General features: G+C 49.5%; 1 protein-coding gene across 3 annotated transcripts in view; it reads left to right on the top strand.

The window, feature by feature from the left end:
* The window catches only part of ROR2 (receptor tyrosine kinase like orphan receptor 2), a 212,502-nt gene extending 197,820 nt beyond the window's left edge, over positions 1-14,682 (top strand). Inside the window, exons 6-9 of one of the 3 annotated variants that reach the window (XR_008377500.1) lie at positions 5,946-6,260; positions 7,851-8,062; positions 11,039-11,241; positions 12,269-12,394. Coding sequence is in view for 2 of the 3 variants with exons in the window: in XM_053579054.1 (XP_053435029.1) it covers positions 5,946-6,260; positions 7,851-8,096; positions 11,039-11,241; positions 12,269-13,714 (2,210 nt within the window). In the remaining variant the exon portion in view is untranslated. Of the gene's footprint in view, positions 1-5,945; positions 6,261-7,850; positions 8,097-11,038; positions 11,343-12,268 lie in introns of those variants that run through there. The other 2 variants (XM_053579054.1, XM_053579057.1) reach the window with 2 other exon arrangements.
* Positions 14,683-16,581: the final 1,899 nt, after the last annotated feature.

Raw genomic sequence — 16,581 nt, 5'->3', positions numbered from 1 at the left:
GAACTAGTACATATACTACTAAACCTCTTCCAAAATATAGAAAAAGAAGGAATATTACCCAGCACATTCTACAAAGCAAACATCACCTTGATCCCCAAACCAGGGAAAGACCCAACAAGAAAAGAAAATTATGGACCAATATCACTAATGAATATAGATGCTAAAATACTCAATAAGATCCTAACAAACAGAATCCAGCAACACATCAAAAAAATTATACACCATGATCAAGTCAGATTTATCCCAGGGTCTCAAGGCTGTTTCAATATACGTAAATCTATAAATGTAATTCTGCACATGAACAAACTTAAAAATAAAGACCATATGATTCTTTCAATTGATGCAGAAAAAGCTTTTGATAATATACAGCATCCCTTCATGATCAGAGCACTTAAGAAAATTGGTATAGAAGGGACATTTCTCTTTTTTTTTTTTTTTTTTTTATTGTTGGGGATTCATTGAGGGTACAATAAGCCAGTTACACTGATGAAGGGACATTTCTTAAACTAATAGAGGCTATCTACAGCAAACCCACAGCCAATATTGAAATCATTTCCACTTAGATCAGGAACCAGGCAAGGTTGCCCATTGTCTCCATTGCTCTTTAACATTGTAATGCAAGTTTTAGCCATTGCAATGAGGGAAGAAAAGGCGATCAAGGGTATCCACATAGGGTCAGAAGAGATCAAACTTTCACTCTTCGCAGATGATATGATCGTATATCTGGAAAACACTAGGTATTCTACTACAAAACTTTTAGAAGTGATCAAGGAATATAGCAATGTCTCAGGCTACAATATCAACACCCATAAATCTGTAGCCTTTATATATGCCAACAATAACCAAGCCAAACAAACAGTCAGGGACTCTATTCCTTTCACAGTAGTGCCAAAGAAGATGAAATATTTGGGAGTGTACCTAACAAAGGACGTGAAAGATCTCTACAAAGAGAACTATGAAACTCTAAGAAAAGAAATAGCCAAAGATGTTAACAGATGGAAAAACATACCATGCTCATGGCTGGGAAGAATCAACATTGTTAAAATGTCCATACTGCCCAAAGCAATATATAATTTTAATGCAGTTCCTATTAAAGCTCCATTGTCATACTTTAAAGATCCTGAAAAAATAATACTTCGTTTTATATGGAATCAGAAAAAACCTTGAATAGCCAAAACATTACTGAGCAATAAAAACAAAGCAGGAGGAATCACGCTACCAGACCTGAGACTGTACTATAAATCCATAGTGATCAAAACAGCATGGTACTGGCACAAAAGCAGAGAAGTAGATGTCTGGAACAGAATAGAGAACCAAGAGATGGATCCAGCTACTTACCGTTATTTGATCTTTGACAAGCCAATTAAAAACATTCAGTGGGGAAAAGATTCCCTATTTAAGAAATGGTGCTGGGTAAACTGGCTGGCAACCTGTAGAAGATTGAAACTGGACCCACACCTTTGACCATTAACTAAGATAGACTCTCACTGGATAAAAGATTTAAACTTAAGACATGAAACTATAAAAATACTTGAAGAAAGTGCAGGGAAAACTCTTGAAGGAATCGGCCTGGGTGAATATTTTATAAGGGAGGACTCCCTAGGCAATTGAAGCAGTATCAAAAATACACTACTGGGACCTGATCAAACTAAAAAGCTTCTGCATAGCAAGAACATATAAGTAAAGCAAGCAGACAGCCCTCAGAATGGGAGAAGATATTTGCAGGTTGTACCTCTGATAAAGGTCTAATAACCAGAATCCACAGAGAACTCAAATGTATTAACAAGAAAAGAACACGTGACCCCATCTCAGGGTGGGCGAGGGACTTGAAGAGAAACTTCTCTAAAGAAGACCAATGCACGATCTACAAACACATGAAAAAAAGCTCATCATCCTTAATCATCAGAGAAATGCAAATCAAAACTACTCTGAGATATCACCTATCCCCAGTAAGAGTAGCCCACATAACAAAATCCCAAAACCAGAAATGTTGGCGTGGATGTGGAGGAAAGGGCACACTTCTACACTGCTGGTGGGAATGCCCACTAATACGTTCCTTCCGGAAGGATGTTTGGAGAATACTTAGAGACCTAGAAATAGACCTGCCATTCGATCCTATAATTCCTTTACTAGGTTTATACCCAGAAGACCAAAAGTCACAATGTAACAAAGACATCTGTACCAGAATGTTTATTGAAGCCCAATTCATAATGGCTAAGTCATGGAAGAAGCCCAAGTGCCTATCGACTCACGAATGGACTAGCAAATTGTGGTACATGTATACCATGGAATACTATGCAGCCTTAAAGAAAGATGGAGACTTTACCTCTTTCATGTTTACATGGATGGAGCTGGAACATACTCTTCTTAGCAAAGTATCTCAGGAATGGAAGAAAAAGTATCCAATGTATTCAGCCCTACTATGAAGCTAAATTATAGCTTTCACATGAGGACTATAACCCAACTATAGCACGAGACTGTGGGGAAAGGGCCAAGGAAGGGGAAGGGAGGGGGGAGGTTTTGGTTGAGGGAGGATAATGGGTGGGGGCACATCTATGGTGCATCTTAGAATGGGTACAGGCGATTGCACTAATGTACACAGCTATGATTTAACAATAAAAAGAAAAAGAAAAAAAATTATCAGAGGTTTAGAGAGATGAAGCAAATTCTTATGCATCACAAAGTATCATTATAATTTATTTTCATTCAAGTATTTATATCCAAATTTGATCTGGAAAAGGGTCAATCAGCTAGACCAAGTTAGCTAGCGTCTTTTGAGAAGGTACACATTCAAACCATAGCATTCTGCCCCTGGCTCCTAAAATTCATGCACTGGAAATTTTATCCCCAATAAAACAGTATTGAGTGATGGAACAAAAAAAAATGCTAACCCAGATCAATTCGAGGCCCCACTGATTGGCAAAACTGACTCAAGGCACAAGATTGACCCTCAGTGATTTCTTCAGGAGTTTTAAGGGATCAAACAACTCAGATACCAAAGCAGCTTTATATAGCAATTTAAGAGAAAATGTAGAATAAGGGTTCTGTAGATCTGTGGCTTTTTGAAAACAATAAATTTGAAGTTGTTCCCAACTGACTGACTTGAGGTTTGGAAATATGAATAGTCAAGACGGTGTTGGTTGTGATGCAGTTTGAGAGCAGGTGTAGATGGACACAAAGACTGAGCTTTCAAATTCCTCTGTGCCTTGAACCCTGAGATCAGACTGAGCCGTCACACTCTTCAGTGCCTAGAACCCTGCTCTCAGACTGCGCTGTCACACTGCTCGGTGCCTAGAACCCTACTCTCAGACTGCGCTGTCACATTCCTGGGTGCCTAGAACCCTGCCTCAGACTGCGCTGTCACAGTCCTCGGTGCCTAGAACCCTGCTGTCAGACTGCGCTGTCACACTCCTCGGTGCCTAGAACCCTGCTCTCACACTGCGCTGTCACATTCCTCGGTGCCTAGAACCCTGCTCTCAGACTGCGCTGTCACATTCCTCGGTGCCTAGAACCCTGCTGTCAGACTGCGCTGTCACACTCCTCGGTGCCTAGAACCCTGCTGTCAGACTGTGCTGTCACACTTCTCGGTGCCTAGAACCCTGCTCTCAGACTGCGCTGTCACATTCCTCGGTGCCTAGAACCCTGCTCTCAGACTGCACTGTCACACTCCTCGGTGCCTAGAACCCTGCTCTCAGACTGCGCTGTCACACTCCTCAGTGCCTAGAACCCTGCTTTCAGACTGCGCTGTCACACTGCTCGGTGCCTAGAACCCTGCTCTCAGACTGAGCTGTCACACTCCTCGGTGCCTAGAACCCTGCTGTCAGACTGAGCTGTCACACTCCTCGGTGTCTGGAACCCTGCTCTCAGACTGCGCTGTCACACTCCTCGGTGCCTAGAACCCTGCTCTCAGACTGTGCTGTCACACTCCTCTGTCCTTAGAACCCTGCTCTCAGACTGCGCTGTCACATTCCTTGGTGCCTAGAACCCTGCTCTCAGACTGTGCTGTCACATTCCTTGGTGCCTAGAACCCTGCTCTCAGACTGCACTGTCACACTCCTCGGTGCCTAGAACCCTGCTCTCAGACTGCGCTGTCATATTCCTTGGTGCCTAGAACCCTGCTCTCAGACTGCGCTGTCACATTCCTCAGTGCCTAGAACCCTGCTCTCACACTGCGCTGTCACACTCCTCAGTGCCTAGAACCCTGCTGTCAGACTGCGCTGTCACACTCCTCGGTGCCTAGAACCCTGCTCTCAGACTGCGCTGTCACATTCCTGGGTGCCTAGAACCGTGCTCTCAGACTGCGCTGTCACATTCCTTGGTGCCTAGAACCCTGCTGTCAGACTGCGCTGTCACACTCCTCGGTGCCTTGAACGCTGCTTTCAGAAATAAGCCCTGGAGTGCCACATTCTGAGTGGGAGAAGGAGAAACCCTGTAAAGTCCACCTGTGACATTCTATCAGTTAATTGGCCCAGGAGAAGTGACAGGTGTAGCCTTCTTAGACAGTCTTTTCCTGCCTGGAGGTCATTAATTTTTAACAGCCTTTCCCATAGTGGCCAAATTCCTAATGATGGGACTGAACTGGGCTCAAACCTCAGTTCTTCCACCAAATCCCAAACATCTGGTACCTTCACCTCTCTGCTCCTGAATTTTAATATCAGCCACAAGGAACCTGGAGTACTGAGGACAATGTGAAGGGCATAGTGGTGTCCAGCACTAGTCAGAGCAGTCTCAGCAAGTCTTGGTCTTTGGCACAGCCTGTTGCCAGACCCCTGCTGACCAGCTGACTGGCCAGCCCTGAGCCACTAGCATCACAGCCACTTTATAGGTTCCTCTGGGACTTTCACCTCCCAGTGTGTGGTCTCAAATCACACTACAAGTAAAGGAGCAGGCCCAGAGGGGCCTGAGCAACTGCCACAGAGCAAACTGCCATGGCCAGGGTGGGGCTTCTGGCAATGGGACAGGAGTTTTTTAAGGGATCAAACAACTCAGATATCAAAGCAACTTTTTATAGACATTTTAGGGAAAATTCAGAATAGGTGTTCTCTAGGTTTCTGGCTTTTTGAAAACAATAAATTCAAATTTATTTTGAAAACTAGGCACTGGCATGGTGCTTTCTGGCTGGTGAAGTGGGGCTAACCCCCCCCCACCCCCATGGGTTAGGCTCAGCAGCATGTGGGCTGAAGGGTCTCTTTTCTTCAGCCACCCAGGATCAGTTGCTCTAAGCTGGTTTTTCTCAAGTAGAGGTGGGGCACCTGCACAGGGCCAGCGATGCCTCCTTTAGAGCCCTAGGATGGCCAGCTCTTTGCCTCTGGCCCTCCCCCTGCAGCAAAAGCTCCCCACCCCTGGCCAACTGGAGCTAGGGCCTTCTGATTGCTTCCTGATTTGTATTGCGGCCCTGCCACGGCCACATCCCACCCACACCCACACTGCTACATCCCACCCATTGCCCCCCGTCCCCCTCCCCCTCCCCCACACACAGCTGCATCTCCAGAGCGGGCTGATTCCCTCTTCCCAGGCAGACCTGGGGCTGGGAAGGCCAGCCTCATGCCCTCTCTGGTCCTGTGCTCTCCACTCAGGTAGGTCCTTAGAAAATGGCCTTTGCCTCTGAAATCTAAGTTTCCTGTCCTGGAGGAAGCATCTTAGCTGACTGAGATCTTGGGCCTGGTTTTCTTTCTTATTCTGCTTCTGATGTTTGTAAGTGAAGCCCTTAGGACCTTCTGTGTCTGCTGGGAATCCGAGCAGACCCGTGCCCTGGGGCCTACTCCCACGTGGAGGACGGGCGCAGGGCAGGGTGTGAGGGCTCAGGGTTGGTGGTGGAGTGAGCAGTGGGGCACCGGGGTGCAGATTAGGGGTTGGGACCGCTTGGTAGGGGCACAGACGGGGCATCTGGGGCTAGGGGTCGGAGCGTGGCAGGGTCACCATTAACCGTGTCGCCGCCTCCGCAGCGGCCTTCACCATGATCGGCACCTCTACTCACCTGTCGGACCAGTGCTCGCAGTTTGCCATCCCGTCCTTCTGCCACTTCGTGTTCCCGCTGTGCGATGCGCGCTCCCGCTCGCCCAAACCGCGGGAGCTGTGCCGTGACGAGTGTGAAGTGCTGGAGAGGGAGCTGTGCCGCCGGGAGTACAGCATCGCGCGCTCCGACCCGCTCATCCTCATGCGGCTGCAGCTGCCCAAGTGCGAGGCGCTGCCCCTGCCCGAGAGCCCAGACGCTGCCAACTGCATGCGCATCGGCATCCCAGCCGAGAGGCTGGGCCGCTGTGAGTCCAGGGCGGGTGCAGGCGCAAACGGAACGTGGGCCCGGGGAGCTGCGGGGAGCCCCTGCCAGCAGCCGAGCGGCCCAGGCCTCCGTGGGGCACTGGGACCGGCGGGGCTTTGGAGCGGGGGATTTGGAGGCACGAGCCCCAGGCTGCCCTCAGGCTGGGCCCACGTCTATCTCTGAGGCTGAAGTGAAGTCCTTCCACTTCCCTGAGCCTGGGAGTTCACTTCTCTGAAATGGGAGGGAGGGTGCTTTTAGCCCTCAGAGTCTGTTGGGGGCGTTAGCGGACGCCTGTCCTCATCCGCCTCTCCTGAGGCCGCTCACGTGCTTTGGCAAAGTGCCAACTATCTGATCCTGCCCCAGACCTCCTCCCCAAGCACAGTCCCCAGCAATCCGTATGCTCCTTAGCCTTGCCTGTGTTTGAGACAGGCCTCGATGATCCATGTCTACCCTGGTGGGAGCTCAAGAAGGACTTGGAACTACCTTCCTCTTGAGGCAACGAAATATGGAAGGTCCCTTGCCTTTCCAGGCACCCTTCCTGGGGTCTCTGCAACGTGGCCAGGGTGCAGGCACGTAATCCTTCTGAGCCTGGAGCCTGGGGTCTGCAGAGGACAGAGAAGCCTCCTCCCACCGCCCCTCCTGCTGCAGCAGAGTGGCTCCTACTCTCTGGAGCCTCCATGAACCCCAAGGGAGCCTGGCAGAGTGGGTCATCTCAGCGGGTGGGTGGAAGGCACAGGACAGGTCCTTGTGCTGACTTCTCCAAGGAGAACCTTTGGCTCATATTGCTGAATATGTTAGTGTTTCTGCCCCTCATGAGGAGTGGGACCCGGGAAAGAGGCCACCTTCCTCTGGGGCTCTGGGCTATATATAACTTCCTTGCCTAGTCTTGGGGGCTCCATGAGAGGGTGGGGCTCCAGCCCACTGTGTGGGTCCTAACCAGGCTATAGGGTGCACTTAACTTACCGTGACTGTGGGCAAGTTGTTTAAGCTCCTGTGTCCTCATATTCCACAGAGATACTAACAGCACTAAGTGGGTGGAGCTGGAATGAATATTAAATAAGTTAATATTTAGAAAGGTCTTAGAACTGTGCCTGGCACATGGTAAGTACCTGGCATGTGGTAAATGCTGTGTAAACATTGGACAGGTGCACACCCAGCTCAAGGCTTCTCCATGGAGATGGGCTGGTGTGTGTTGTGCTCATATTGCTGAGCAAGGTGGCCCCTGAAGTTGAAGGCCAGGCCAGGGACTCTGCCCTTCCTGCCTGCACAGTCCGAATTTACGCTGAGAGCAAGTGATCCTGAGGGGGAAATGGGTGCCTGGCCAGTCCCAGAGGTAGTTTCAGGGCTGCAAAATAACTTCTGACAGGTTTTCTCCCCTGATTGATGCTCCCTCCTTTCATTTGTGGGCTTGGGACTTTAGTAAAGTTATTACTTCTCTTAATGCTGCTTTTCTTGGAAGCTAGGTAAAATCCTTTGGTCTTTTGCAAATTCTAGTTTGGGCACATGTAGGCAAGTGGTTTTCCTGTCTGAGGTATTGAAGGAGGGTGAACTCTGTGCCGCTGAGGCTTCCTAACCTGCCTTCCTCTCTCAGACCACCAGTGCTACAACGGCTCGGGCGCGGATTACAGAGGCACTGCACGCACCACCAAGTCAGGGCACCAGTGCCAGCCATGGGCCCTGCAGCACCCGCACAGCCACCACCTGTCCAGTGCAGACTTCCCCGAGCTCGGAGGGGGTCACGCCTACTGCCGGAACCCTGGAGGCCAGATGGAAGGCCCCTGGTGCTTTACGCAGAATAAAAACGTACGCATGGAACTGTGTGACGTACCCTCGTGTAGTATGTATTCTCTCTCTTTTTTTTTTGAAGTGTTGACTGTTGAGTAAACCTTGTGATGAGCACACTGTCCTGATCAGGGGCTTGGCCGCCTTGGTACCGGGGGACTGCAGCCCCCATATTAGCACCATGATCATTTGTTTTCAATTAAGCTGCTGCTGGTCATTACAAGATGTTTTAAAATACAGAAATGGCTGATGAACAAGTTGTAGCTCACCCAATTTTACCACTCAGTGGTGACTACTGTTTGTATGTTGAATCCTCTGTCAGTCCTTTTCGGGTGTATGGTCCTAGGATGTTCACTTGGGCATTTTGTTTCTCTGTTAAATTGTTGTGCAGCATTTCCTAATAGTAGGAAAAAGGCTGTCCCTCCCACCTCAGCGTTGAAGCTTTTCACTGCAGTGGAGTGAGGTGAATACAAAATTCAGTTCGCTCAGTCGTTCCTCACAAGTGTGTCTGTTGCATCACATGTGGGGAACAGCATGTAGCAACTGGCTGACACTGTCAGTGGCTATGATCCCAGTGGCAGTGGCTATGATCCCAGCGGCGGGATGGCCAAGACTTGTGTGGGAACTGGCAGCAGTGGCTGATTGAGGGTGTGACACTGACTATCGATCACCCATGGAGCAAGCCCAGGCTACCCACTGCCGGGAGACCTCTCTCGGGGGCGCAGGCCCCATTGGCTTCCACCCAGCAGTGGAGGGAATAAAAACTGGTATTAATTACCTTCCGGAAGTGTCATCTGGCAGCTCCAAATGTGGCATTGCCTTTGGATTAGCAATTCACACACAGATCTTCAAGAATGTGTGTTCATTACAGAAACAGATTTTAAGACTGCAAATATCAGTAGTTAAACTAATGTCTAACCATTCTGGAAGGCTCCAGCCCTTTAAAACTGTTTCCTGCAAGAAATGACTTAGGTCCAGGGTGCCCTGTAAGGAAAATAAGCAAGTTGCAGAGCAAGAGCTATGCCAGGGCCACTTTTGTTTAACGTTTTGTTTTGTTTCTGGCAAAAAGAAACAAAGTGAGTGGAAGTTTGTGCATACATAGGTGACCTGAAGTTTCACGGATGAAGTTTTGGAAAGATGCGCAGCAAACTGATAGCAGGGCCTTCCCCAGACCTATGGAAGCGTTTAAATATAAGGCACTTTTTACAATGAGTCGGTATTACTTTTGTAATTAAGTATAAAACATAAAGGAAAAAAAAAAAACAAACATTTTTTTTGGACCTGGCAATTCCTAGAATCTTACATTACTGAAGTATTTGCACCTACAGGGCAGAAACACAGTATGTTTGCGTGTTGCATACTTACTTGTGGGAGCTAAATACAAAACAGATCTTTTACTAATCAGTAAGGTGTTGGATCAGTTAGTTGAAGTGGGATAGCTACATCTGCCACAGAATGCACAGATCTTTCTGTTCTGACATGAAATGTTATCCAAGATATTTTATTATGGGGCCAAACTCAGAGCAGGACAACAAGGATGATATGATTCTCTTTAGAGCGAAGTCTATTTAAAATTCTGTGTTTAAAAACCATATGAAACTACTGTTTCTATATGTAAAAACAGTTGGAATATCAGTTGCTCTGTGTGGTTCAACCTAAAATACACATAAAAAAATAGGTGAACATCAACCTATTAACAACTGACACTTTGAGGAAAAGGAATATGCATGTTATGAAGTCTACATTTCTGTAATACTACAATCTTTTCCCAGCAAGCATTGGTAATTTTAAATAGACAATAATAAAGCAAAGAGCCATGCAAACGCGTGACCAGTGCTCACATCTCTGACCTTCATGTCAGGGGCACGGAATCTCCCCTAATCCTAATAATGGAAAGTGAACCAGAGTCTCTGCTGCCCCAAAACCTTTCCGGAACATCTGCCTGGGGGGCTCTTTCAGAAAGAGGAGCTCCTGGTGGTGGTGGGGAGGGGAGAGTGAGTTTGTAGTTTTGATTTGATCTTATTTTGGGGAGAATAGGGGTGGGGCAAGACTGGATTTGGACAACTGAGCATTCATTTTTAGAAATGAATTAAGCTTCCAGACACTCCACTGACCAGAAACTACTTGTTTCCAGCCCTCTTCATAGGGCTGTCTAAGCCAAATATAGTCATTTTCAGGGTTAAGGGGAGACCTAGGGATGTGGGTGAGTGACCCTGCAGAAAACTAACTGTCCTTCTGCCACACATGGAAGATGGGGCAGCCTCCTTAAATGGTGTGGCCTTCTCCAGTGAGGTGTCCAGGGCTGGGGTAGGGGGGCAGACCTGAGAGCACAGGCTTCCACTGTTGCTCCCAGCCTCTGGCTGCCTCGCTGCAACTCTCCGTAAGCCCTGCAGAGGGAGACAGCGCGCCACTTCTGGCTGGGCGAGCAGGGCCGGCATAGTTGCTGGAGGCCTGCCCTGTGCCTCTTGTTCAAGAATTCTAGCGTCGGCGTCGCATATTGTATTGGGACAGACTCCTGGACTGCCAGGGCTCTTTTAAAAAGGAGAAAGATTTATATAAACTGAAGGGATACCAGAGTATGCCAGTGTGGTTTTAAATCAAACACATTTTTAATTATTATCCTAAAAGAATATGTAACCATTATACAAAAATGGGAAGGGGGTATTAAAATGTTGAATAAGGAAAGGATCATTTCTAATCCCAGTACAAGTTTTCACCAAGGACAAGAGTATCCAATGTATTTCATTGACTTGTCAGTAGTTGAGGGGACCTTAATAAAAATAAAAGAGGGTAGAGTACCTTGCGCTGAGTTTCACTAGGATGCTGCAGGGTATACATTTTTTGTCTGTGCATCGCTTTGGGGGAGTTGATGTACAGTTTTGTCTCTTTGCATAATTTATTGGATTATCTACTTGCAGTTAGATATTTTGGCTGGAGGTGGGAGATGGAAAGGGGAGTGTCATCCAAAAAATCATGGAAGCCTATTATTGCTCACAGGTCCCCGAGACAGCAGCAAGATGGGGATTCTGTACATCCTGGTTCCAAGCATCGCAATTCCATTGGTCATTGCTTGCCTTTTCTTCTTGGTCTGCATGTGCCGGAATAAGCAGAAGGCTTCTGCGTCCACACCACAGCGCCGGCAGCTGACGGCCTCGCCCAGCCAGGACATGGAAATGCCTCTCATTGGCCAACACAAACAGGTCTCCCTGCTTCTGCATTCTAACATGGTGGCTCTTCCAGGCTTAACCTTGGGTTTAATCCCAGGGATTGGTTGCCTGTGACACTAGTTTCTTAATTTACTCAGCACATAATATGTCATTCTTTTAAACTATACTCCACTTTGCTATTTCTTCTCTAACCTCTGTAAACTCTGTCAAGACACACATGTCCTTCAACCATAATGATAAAAGAGCTGGAAATTTACCTCCCCCTCAGCAGTGGGCTGGCTTCCCCTCTAAGTAGACTGTGCTTCTCTTCTGGGCCTCAGTGAATTGCCTCCCTGTTCATGTGCCTCAGCTGTGCCCATGGGACACACAAGAAAAAGGGAGTTCAAATTGTCCCCGCAATTTGAGGTTCATATGGCATTTTAAAGAGACTGGGAGCTGTTTTCTGGTCAGTTTTTTTGTGAGTTGGGTTTGCTTTGTTTGGCTTTTCAAGGAAGGATGAATACCAGTTTCTGAATGGGAGCAGGAGGGACAGGCCACCCCTATCCTGCGTGCTCCTAGAGGGCAGCAGAGGAGAAGGTGTGCCATGGCCTCACTGGCTGCAGAGCAATGGCCATATGCTCAGGGTGGGCTGTGAGAGGACACATTCCCCCGGCTTAGAGGGGCCCTCCCTAGAACTTGGAGGAAGCTGACTCATTTGGCTTTTCAGCAAGGAGGCAAGTGTTTGCAAGTAGGAAGGAGAGATGGGGGGAGGACAGGAGGGCACATGAGTGAGAAGAGAGTCTGCAGCAGTGTCTTTGGAGGGACCTAATTTGTAGCCTTTGGGACCAATTAGGGTTTCAGACATGGCAAACATGGCATCCAAGCCACATTTGAGACTAAGAGACTAATCAGAGAGCCGTGTGCCAGGCAGGCTGAGCCCAAGGCGGGCAGGACCTGTGGGTCTCCTGCAAGGTGCCTGTGATATCCTTTGCTTCTCCTGAGCTCCATCCTAGCTGCCCTGCGCCTTCTTCCAGGGTTGCAGTGACAGCAATGTTTCATGTAGAACATTTCTTTTTGGCAGGCCAAACTCAAAGAGATCAGCCTGTCGACAGTGAGGTTCATGGAGGAGCTGGGAGAGGACCGCTTTGGGAAGGTCTACAAGGGCCACCTATTTGGGCCCACCCCCGGGGAGCAGACCCAGGCTGTCGCCATCAAAACGCTGAAGGACAAAGCAGAGGGGCCCCTCCGGGAGGAGTTCCGGCACGAGGCCATGCTGCGGGCACGGCTGCAGCACCCCAATATCGTCTGTCTGCTGGGCGTGGTGACCAAGGACCAGCCCCTGAGCATGGTCTTCAGCTACTGTCCACATGGCGACCTCCACGAGTTCCTGGTCATGCGGTCCCCGCACTCAGACGTGGGCAGCACTGACGATGACCGCACAGTGAAGTCCGCCCTGGAGCCCCCTGACTTTGTGCATGTTGTGGCACAGATCGCGGCGGGGATGGAGTACCTGTCCAGCCACCACGTGGTCCACAAGGACCTAGCCACACGCAATGTGCTTGTGTACGATAAGCTGAGTGTGAAGATCTCAGACTTGGGCCTCTTCCGGGAGGTGTACTCTGCCGATTACTACAAGCTGATGGGGAACTCGCTGCTGCCCATCCGCTGGATGTCCCCTGAGGCGATCATGTATGGCAAGTTTTCTGTGGACTCAGACATCTGGTCCTATGGCGTGGTTCTGTGGGAGGTCTTCAGCTACGGCCTGCAGCCCTACTGCGGGTGCTCCAACCAGGACGTGGTGGAGATGATCCGCAGCCGGCAGGTGCTGCCCTGCCCTGATGACTGCCCCGCCTGGGTGTATGCCCTCATGGTTGAGTGCTGGAACGAGTTCCCCAGCCGGCGGCCCCGCTTCAAGGACATCCATAGCCGGCTCCGTGCCTGGGGCAACCTTTCCAACTATACCAGTTCGGCGCAGACCTCCGGAGCCAGTAACACCACACAGACCAGCTCCCTGAGCACCAGCCCCGTGAGCAACGTGAGCAATGCCCGCTACACGGGGCCCAAGCAGAAGGTCCAGCCCTTTCCGCAGCCCCCGTTCATCCCCATGAAGGGCCAGGTTAGGCCCCTGGTGCCCCCACCTCAACTCTACATCCCCGTCAATGGCTACCAGCCAGTGCCAGCCTACGGGGCCTACCTGCCCAACTTCTACCCCGTCCAGATCCCGATGCAGATGGCCCCGCAGCAGGTACCTCCTCAGATGGTCCCCAAGCCCAGCTCACACCACAGCGGCAGTGGCTCCACCAGCACGGGCTACGTCACCACTGCCCCCTCCAACACATCTGTGGCAGATAGGGCGGCCCTGCTCTCAGAGGGTACGGAGGATGCACAGAATGTCCCAGAAGATGTGTCCCAGAGCCCCGTGCAGGAGGCAGAGGAGGAGGAGGAGGGCTCTGTTCCAGAGACCGAGCTACTGGGAGACAATGACACCCTGCAGGTGGATGAGGCTCAAGTCCAGCTGGAAGCCTGAGGGGTGGGAGGGCTAGGGCTGGAGAGAGAAGCCCCATAGTGACTCTGTGGGGTTGTCAGCTGCCTTGAAAAGACATAAGACCCAGAGCTGGTTTGCAGCCTCAGTGGTGTGAAACCCTGCTCCTCTCTGCCCTCAGACACATGGAGTTGCCGCTGCCTAGGAGTGCTGGGCCTGGCCAGGGGCCCAGCAATACAACATCCTTGGACACTGGACACACAGTGACCCCTGCATTTATTCTGGTGGTAGTTGGTAGCGACCAGCAAATGCTTTGCAAAAAAATGGGTGGCACCTTCACTTCATAAATATGGAGTGAATATTTTGAAATTTTGGGAACACAAGCCTGCAAGAGGCAGCGAGGAGGCATCTTGGGTTTCCAGGCCTGTTGGTTTGGGGATGGGGGGTCTGCTGCCCTCCCCCCACCCCCTGCTGGGAATCTTCTCCCTAAGCAGCCAAAGATCAGGGGTGGGGGGAGGGGAATGGAGCCTGCTTCCTGCTGCCCACTGGGTCCCATGACAGACAAGGGGCCCTGAAGTGGGAGCTCTCCGTATTACAACGAAGTGTGCCTTTAAACAAACCGACACAATTTTGTATTTTTGTGAAATGGTTTTAATTATACTGCATGTGTGTTTTGTCCACAGATCTGGAATTTGAGGGAAAGTGTTTTTTGGGGTTTGGAATGTTCAAAGGAAGCAATATTGTACAGAATACAGTATTGTTATTTTTTTTAAGAATCATGTACAGACCTTAAATGTAATTTATATGTTTTTAATATGCCATGACTTAGTAATTTAACTGTTCACATTGTCCATGCTGGGACGCCGTCTGATTGGCTTTTGGGGTGCTGATCTGGTTCCACGTGGCAAGGTCCGTTCATTTCAGAGCCCCTGTCACTCGCAGGCCTGTGTCCTGCATCTGTCGTTGGTCCCATCTGTAAACTCCACAGCTGGTACATCCAATAAAGCGGAACAGCACATTCGCTCAACTCTCTTACAGGTTGCAGGGACACTGGGTGGGAGGCACTACCACGAGGTGGGTACGTGAGGGCACGAGGTGCTGGGATGGGGCTCCTTCTGCCCAAGCCCTTCCAGTGGGACTGGGGGCTTGCCAAGGACCAGTGCTCCATGCTCACATGGGTATGCATTGGTAGGCAGATGATGGAAATAGTTGCTTGGCTTTTCTCTGTCAAGGTCATGAGAGCGTATCAATTGCAGATGATGTGAAGGCTTTCTTAGTGCCAATCCTGCCCTTCCTGAGGTCCCAGAGCCCCTGGCATTTTATACCTGGAGGCTGGCACTTCCTGGGGTCCTGGAGCAGGGCTGTGGGCCAAGGAGGGGTAGGAGATGGGCCTCCACCAATTGCCCAGGGCTGCCTGCACACCCACTCCCACCCCCCACTCACCCCCGTGTGGCCAGATGTGCCCAAGATGGGCTTGTGGTATAACTGGTTTTGAGGAGAGATGAAAACTCAGTTGGGCAGAAACCCACCTGTAACAGCAAGTCCCCTCCCTTGGAGTAGATCCTACATGCTAGGTCACCAAACTGACCACATCATTCTAAACCTGAGGCTTGTCCTGTTGTGGGGAGAAGAAGTCATCCTGCCTATCTCCAGGTTTGTGGCTAAGGTCCTTTTTACAAAAGACAGATAAACATGTTGATTTGACATAAATTTTACATGACATGGAACCTTCAGAAATGACCCAGAGAAGCAGGGAGACCTGCTTGTCCTCATGCTACGTCTGGTGAAGAGTGGACAGGAGTGTGGAGGTGTGGTTGGACAAAGGGGTCTGACCCAACAGTAGCAGACTGGGGGACTTAGCCAGGCCTGTTTAGGTTCTTCTCTGAGTCCCTCTGCCTTTAGAGATAAGGACATTCCATTCCCCTGGCAGGGCCTCTCTGGAATGAGGGTTTCATGACCTGCCTCTGAGGTGAAGGGTGGGAGGGGCAGAGGGACCTCCCTGCAGCTGTAATTTCCTCTAGTGCCATGTCATGGGTTTTCTTTCCTGGGCCCCATCCCTCTTGTCTCCTGGCTTTCACATACTGCTACTCACGGATGTTTCAGTGTGTGTCCCCAAATCAGGATGGATCCCCTCCAGAGGCAGTGACGTCATTGGGGTGAGGACTTAAAGCCCCTCCTGGCCAGGGTTGCCTGGATTGTGTATTAAAGGCACTCAGGCTAAATGGGGTTACCTCTCTTTTCCACGGACCTGAAAGAGGACCTTAATTCTGTCTTTGATTTGGTACACCTGATGGCTTACCTGTTCTTTTGAGACCTGACAGTCAGAAATGGGAAGTAAGCCCTGTCAGCTCAGTGTCACTCAGCCCACAGAATGCAACAGCCCAGGCCACTCATGCCCTGGGCACGGTCGCCACAGCAGAGACCCTGCATAAGAGGGTCACCAGGTTCGCTTTGACAAAGTGAGGGGGATTTGGCTAGGGAGATGTGACATTGCTTTTGGTTACCGCCATTCTAATTGTAAAATCTTGGTAAAATGTAAAAGCATCATAAGGAGGTTTACTGAGTTTTTAAAGTTCCTACACTTAAGAGATAGCGACTTCATTGGGCTGTTCCAGAACAATTGATCCCAGAGCTAAGTGGCACAGTTCAGGTAAATGTCACTAGTGACAAGTCTGTCCTTATCTCTACCCACAAAAGAAGCAGGTTTTTACAGGTCTTGGGTAACTCACTTAAATGTGATTGAGTTTTTTTTGTTTTGTTTTGTTTTGTTTTGGCCTGGGCCGGGTTTGAACCACCTCTGGTATATGAGGCACCGCCAAATGTGATTGAGTTTTAATCAAGCCACAAATACTTTTGCACTCCCTATGATTTTTGATACATAATAATTGTTACAACAGTCTATTAGAGCAGTG

Source organism: Nycticebus coucang, chromosome 2 (assembly GCF_027406575.1).
Source record: "Nycticebus coucang isolate mNycCou1 chromosome 2, mNycCou1.pri, whole genome shotgun sequence".
Lineage (NCBI taxonomy): Eukaryota > Metazoa > Chordata > Mammalia > Primates > Lorisidae > Nycticebus > Nycticebus coucang.
The sequence above is the reverse complement of the archived record's forward strand: the minus strand, read 5'-3'. Positions and strand labels throughout refer to the sequence as shown.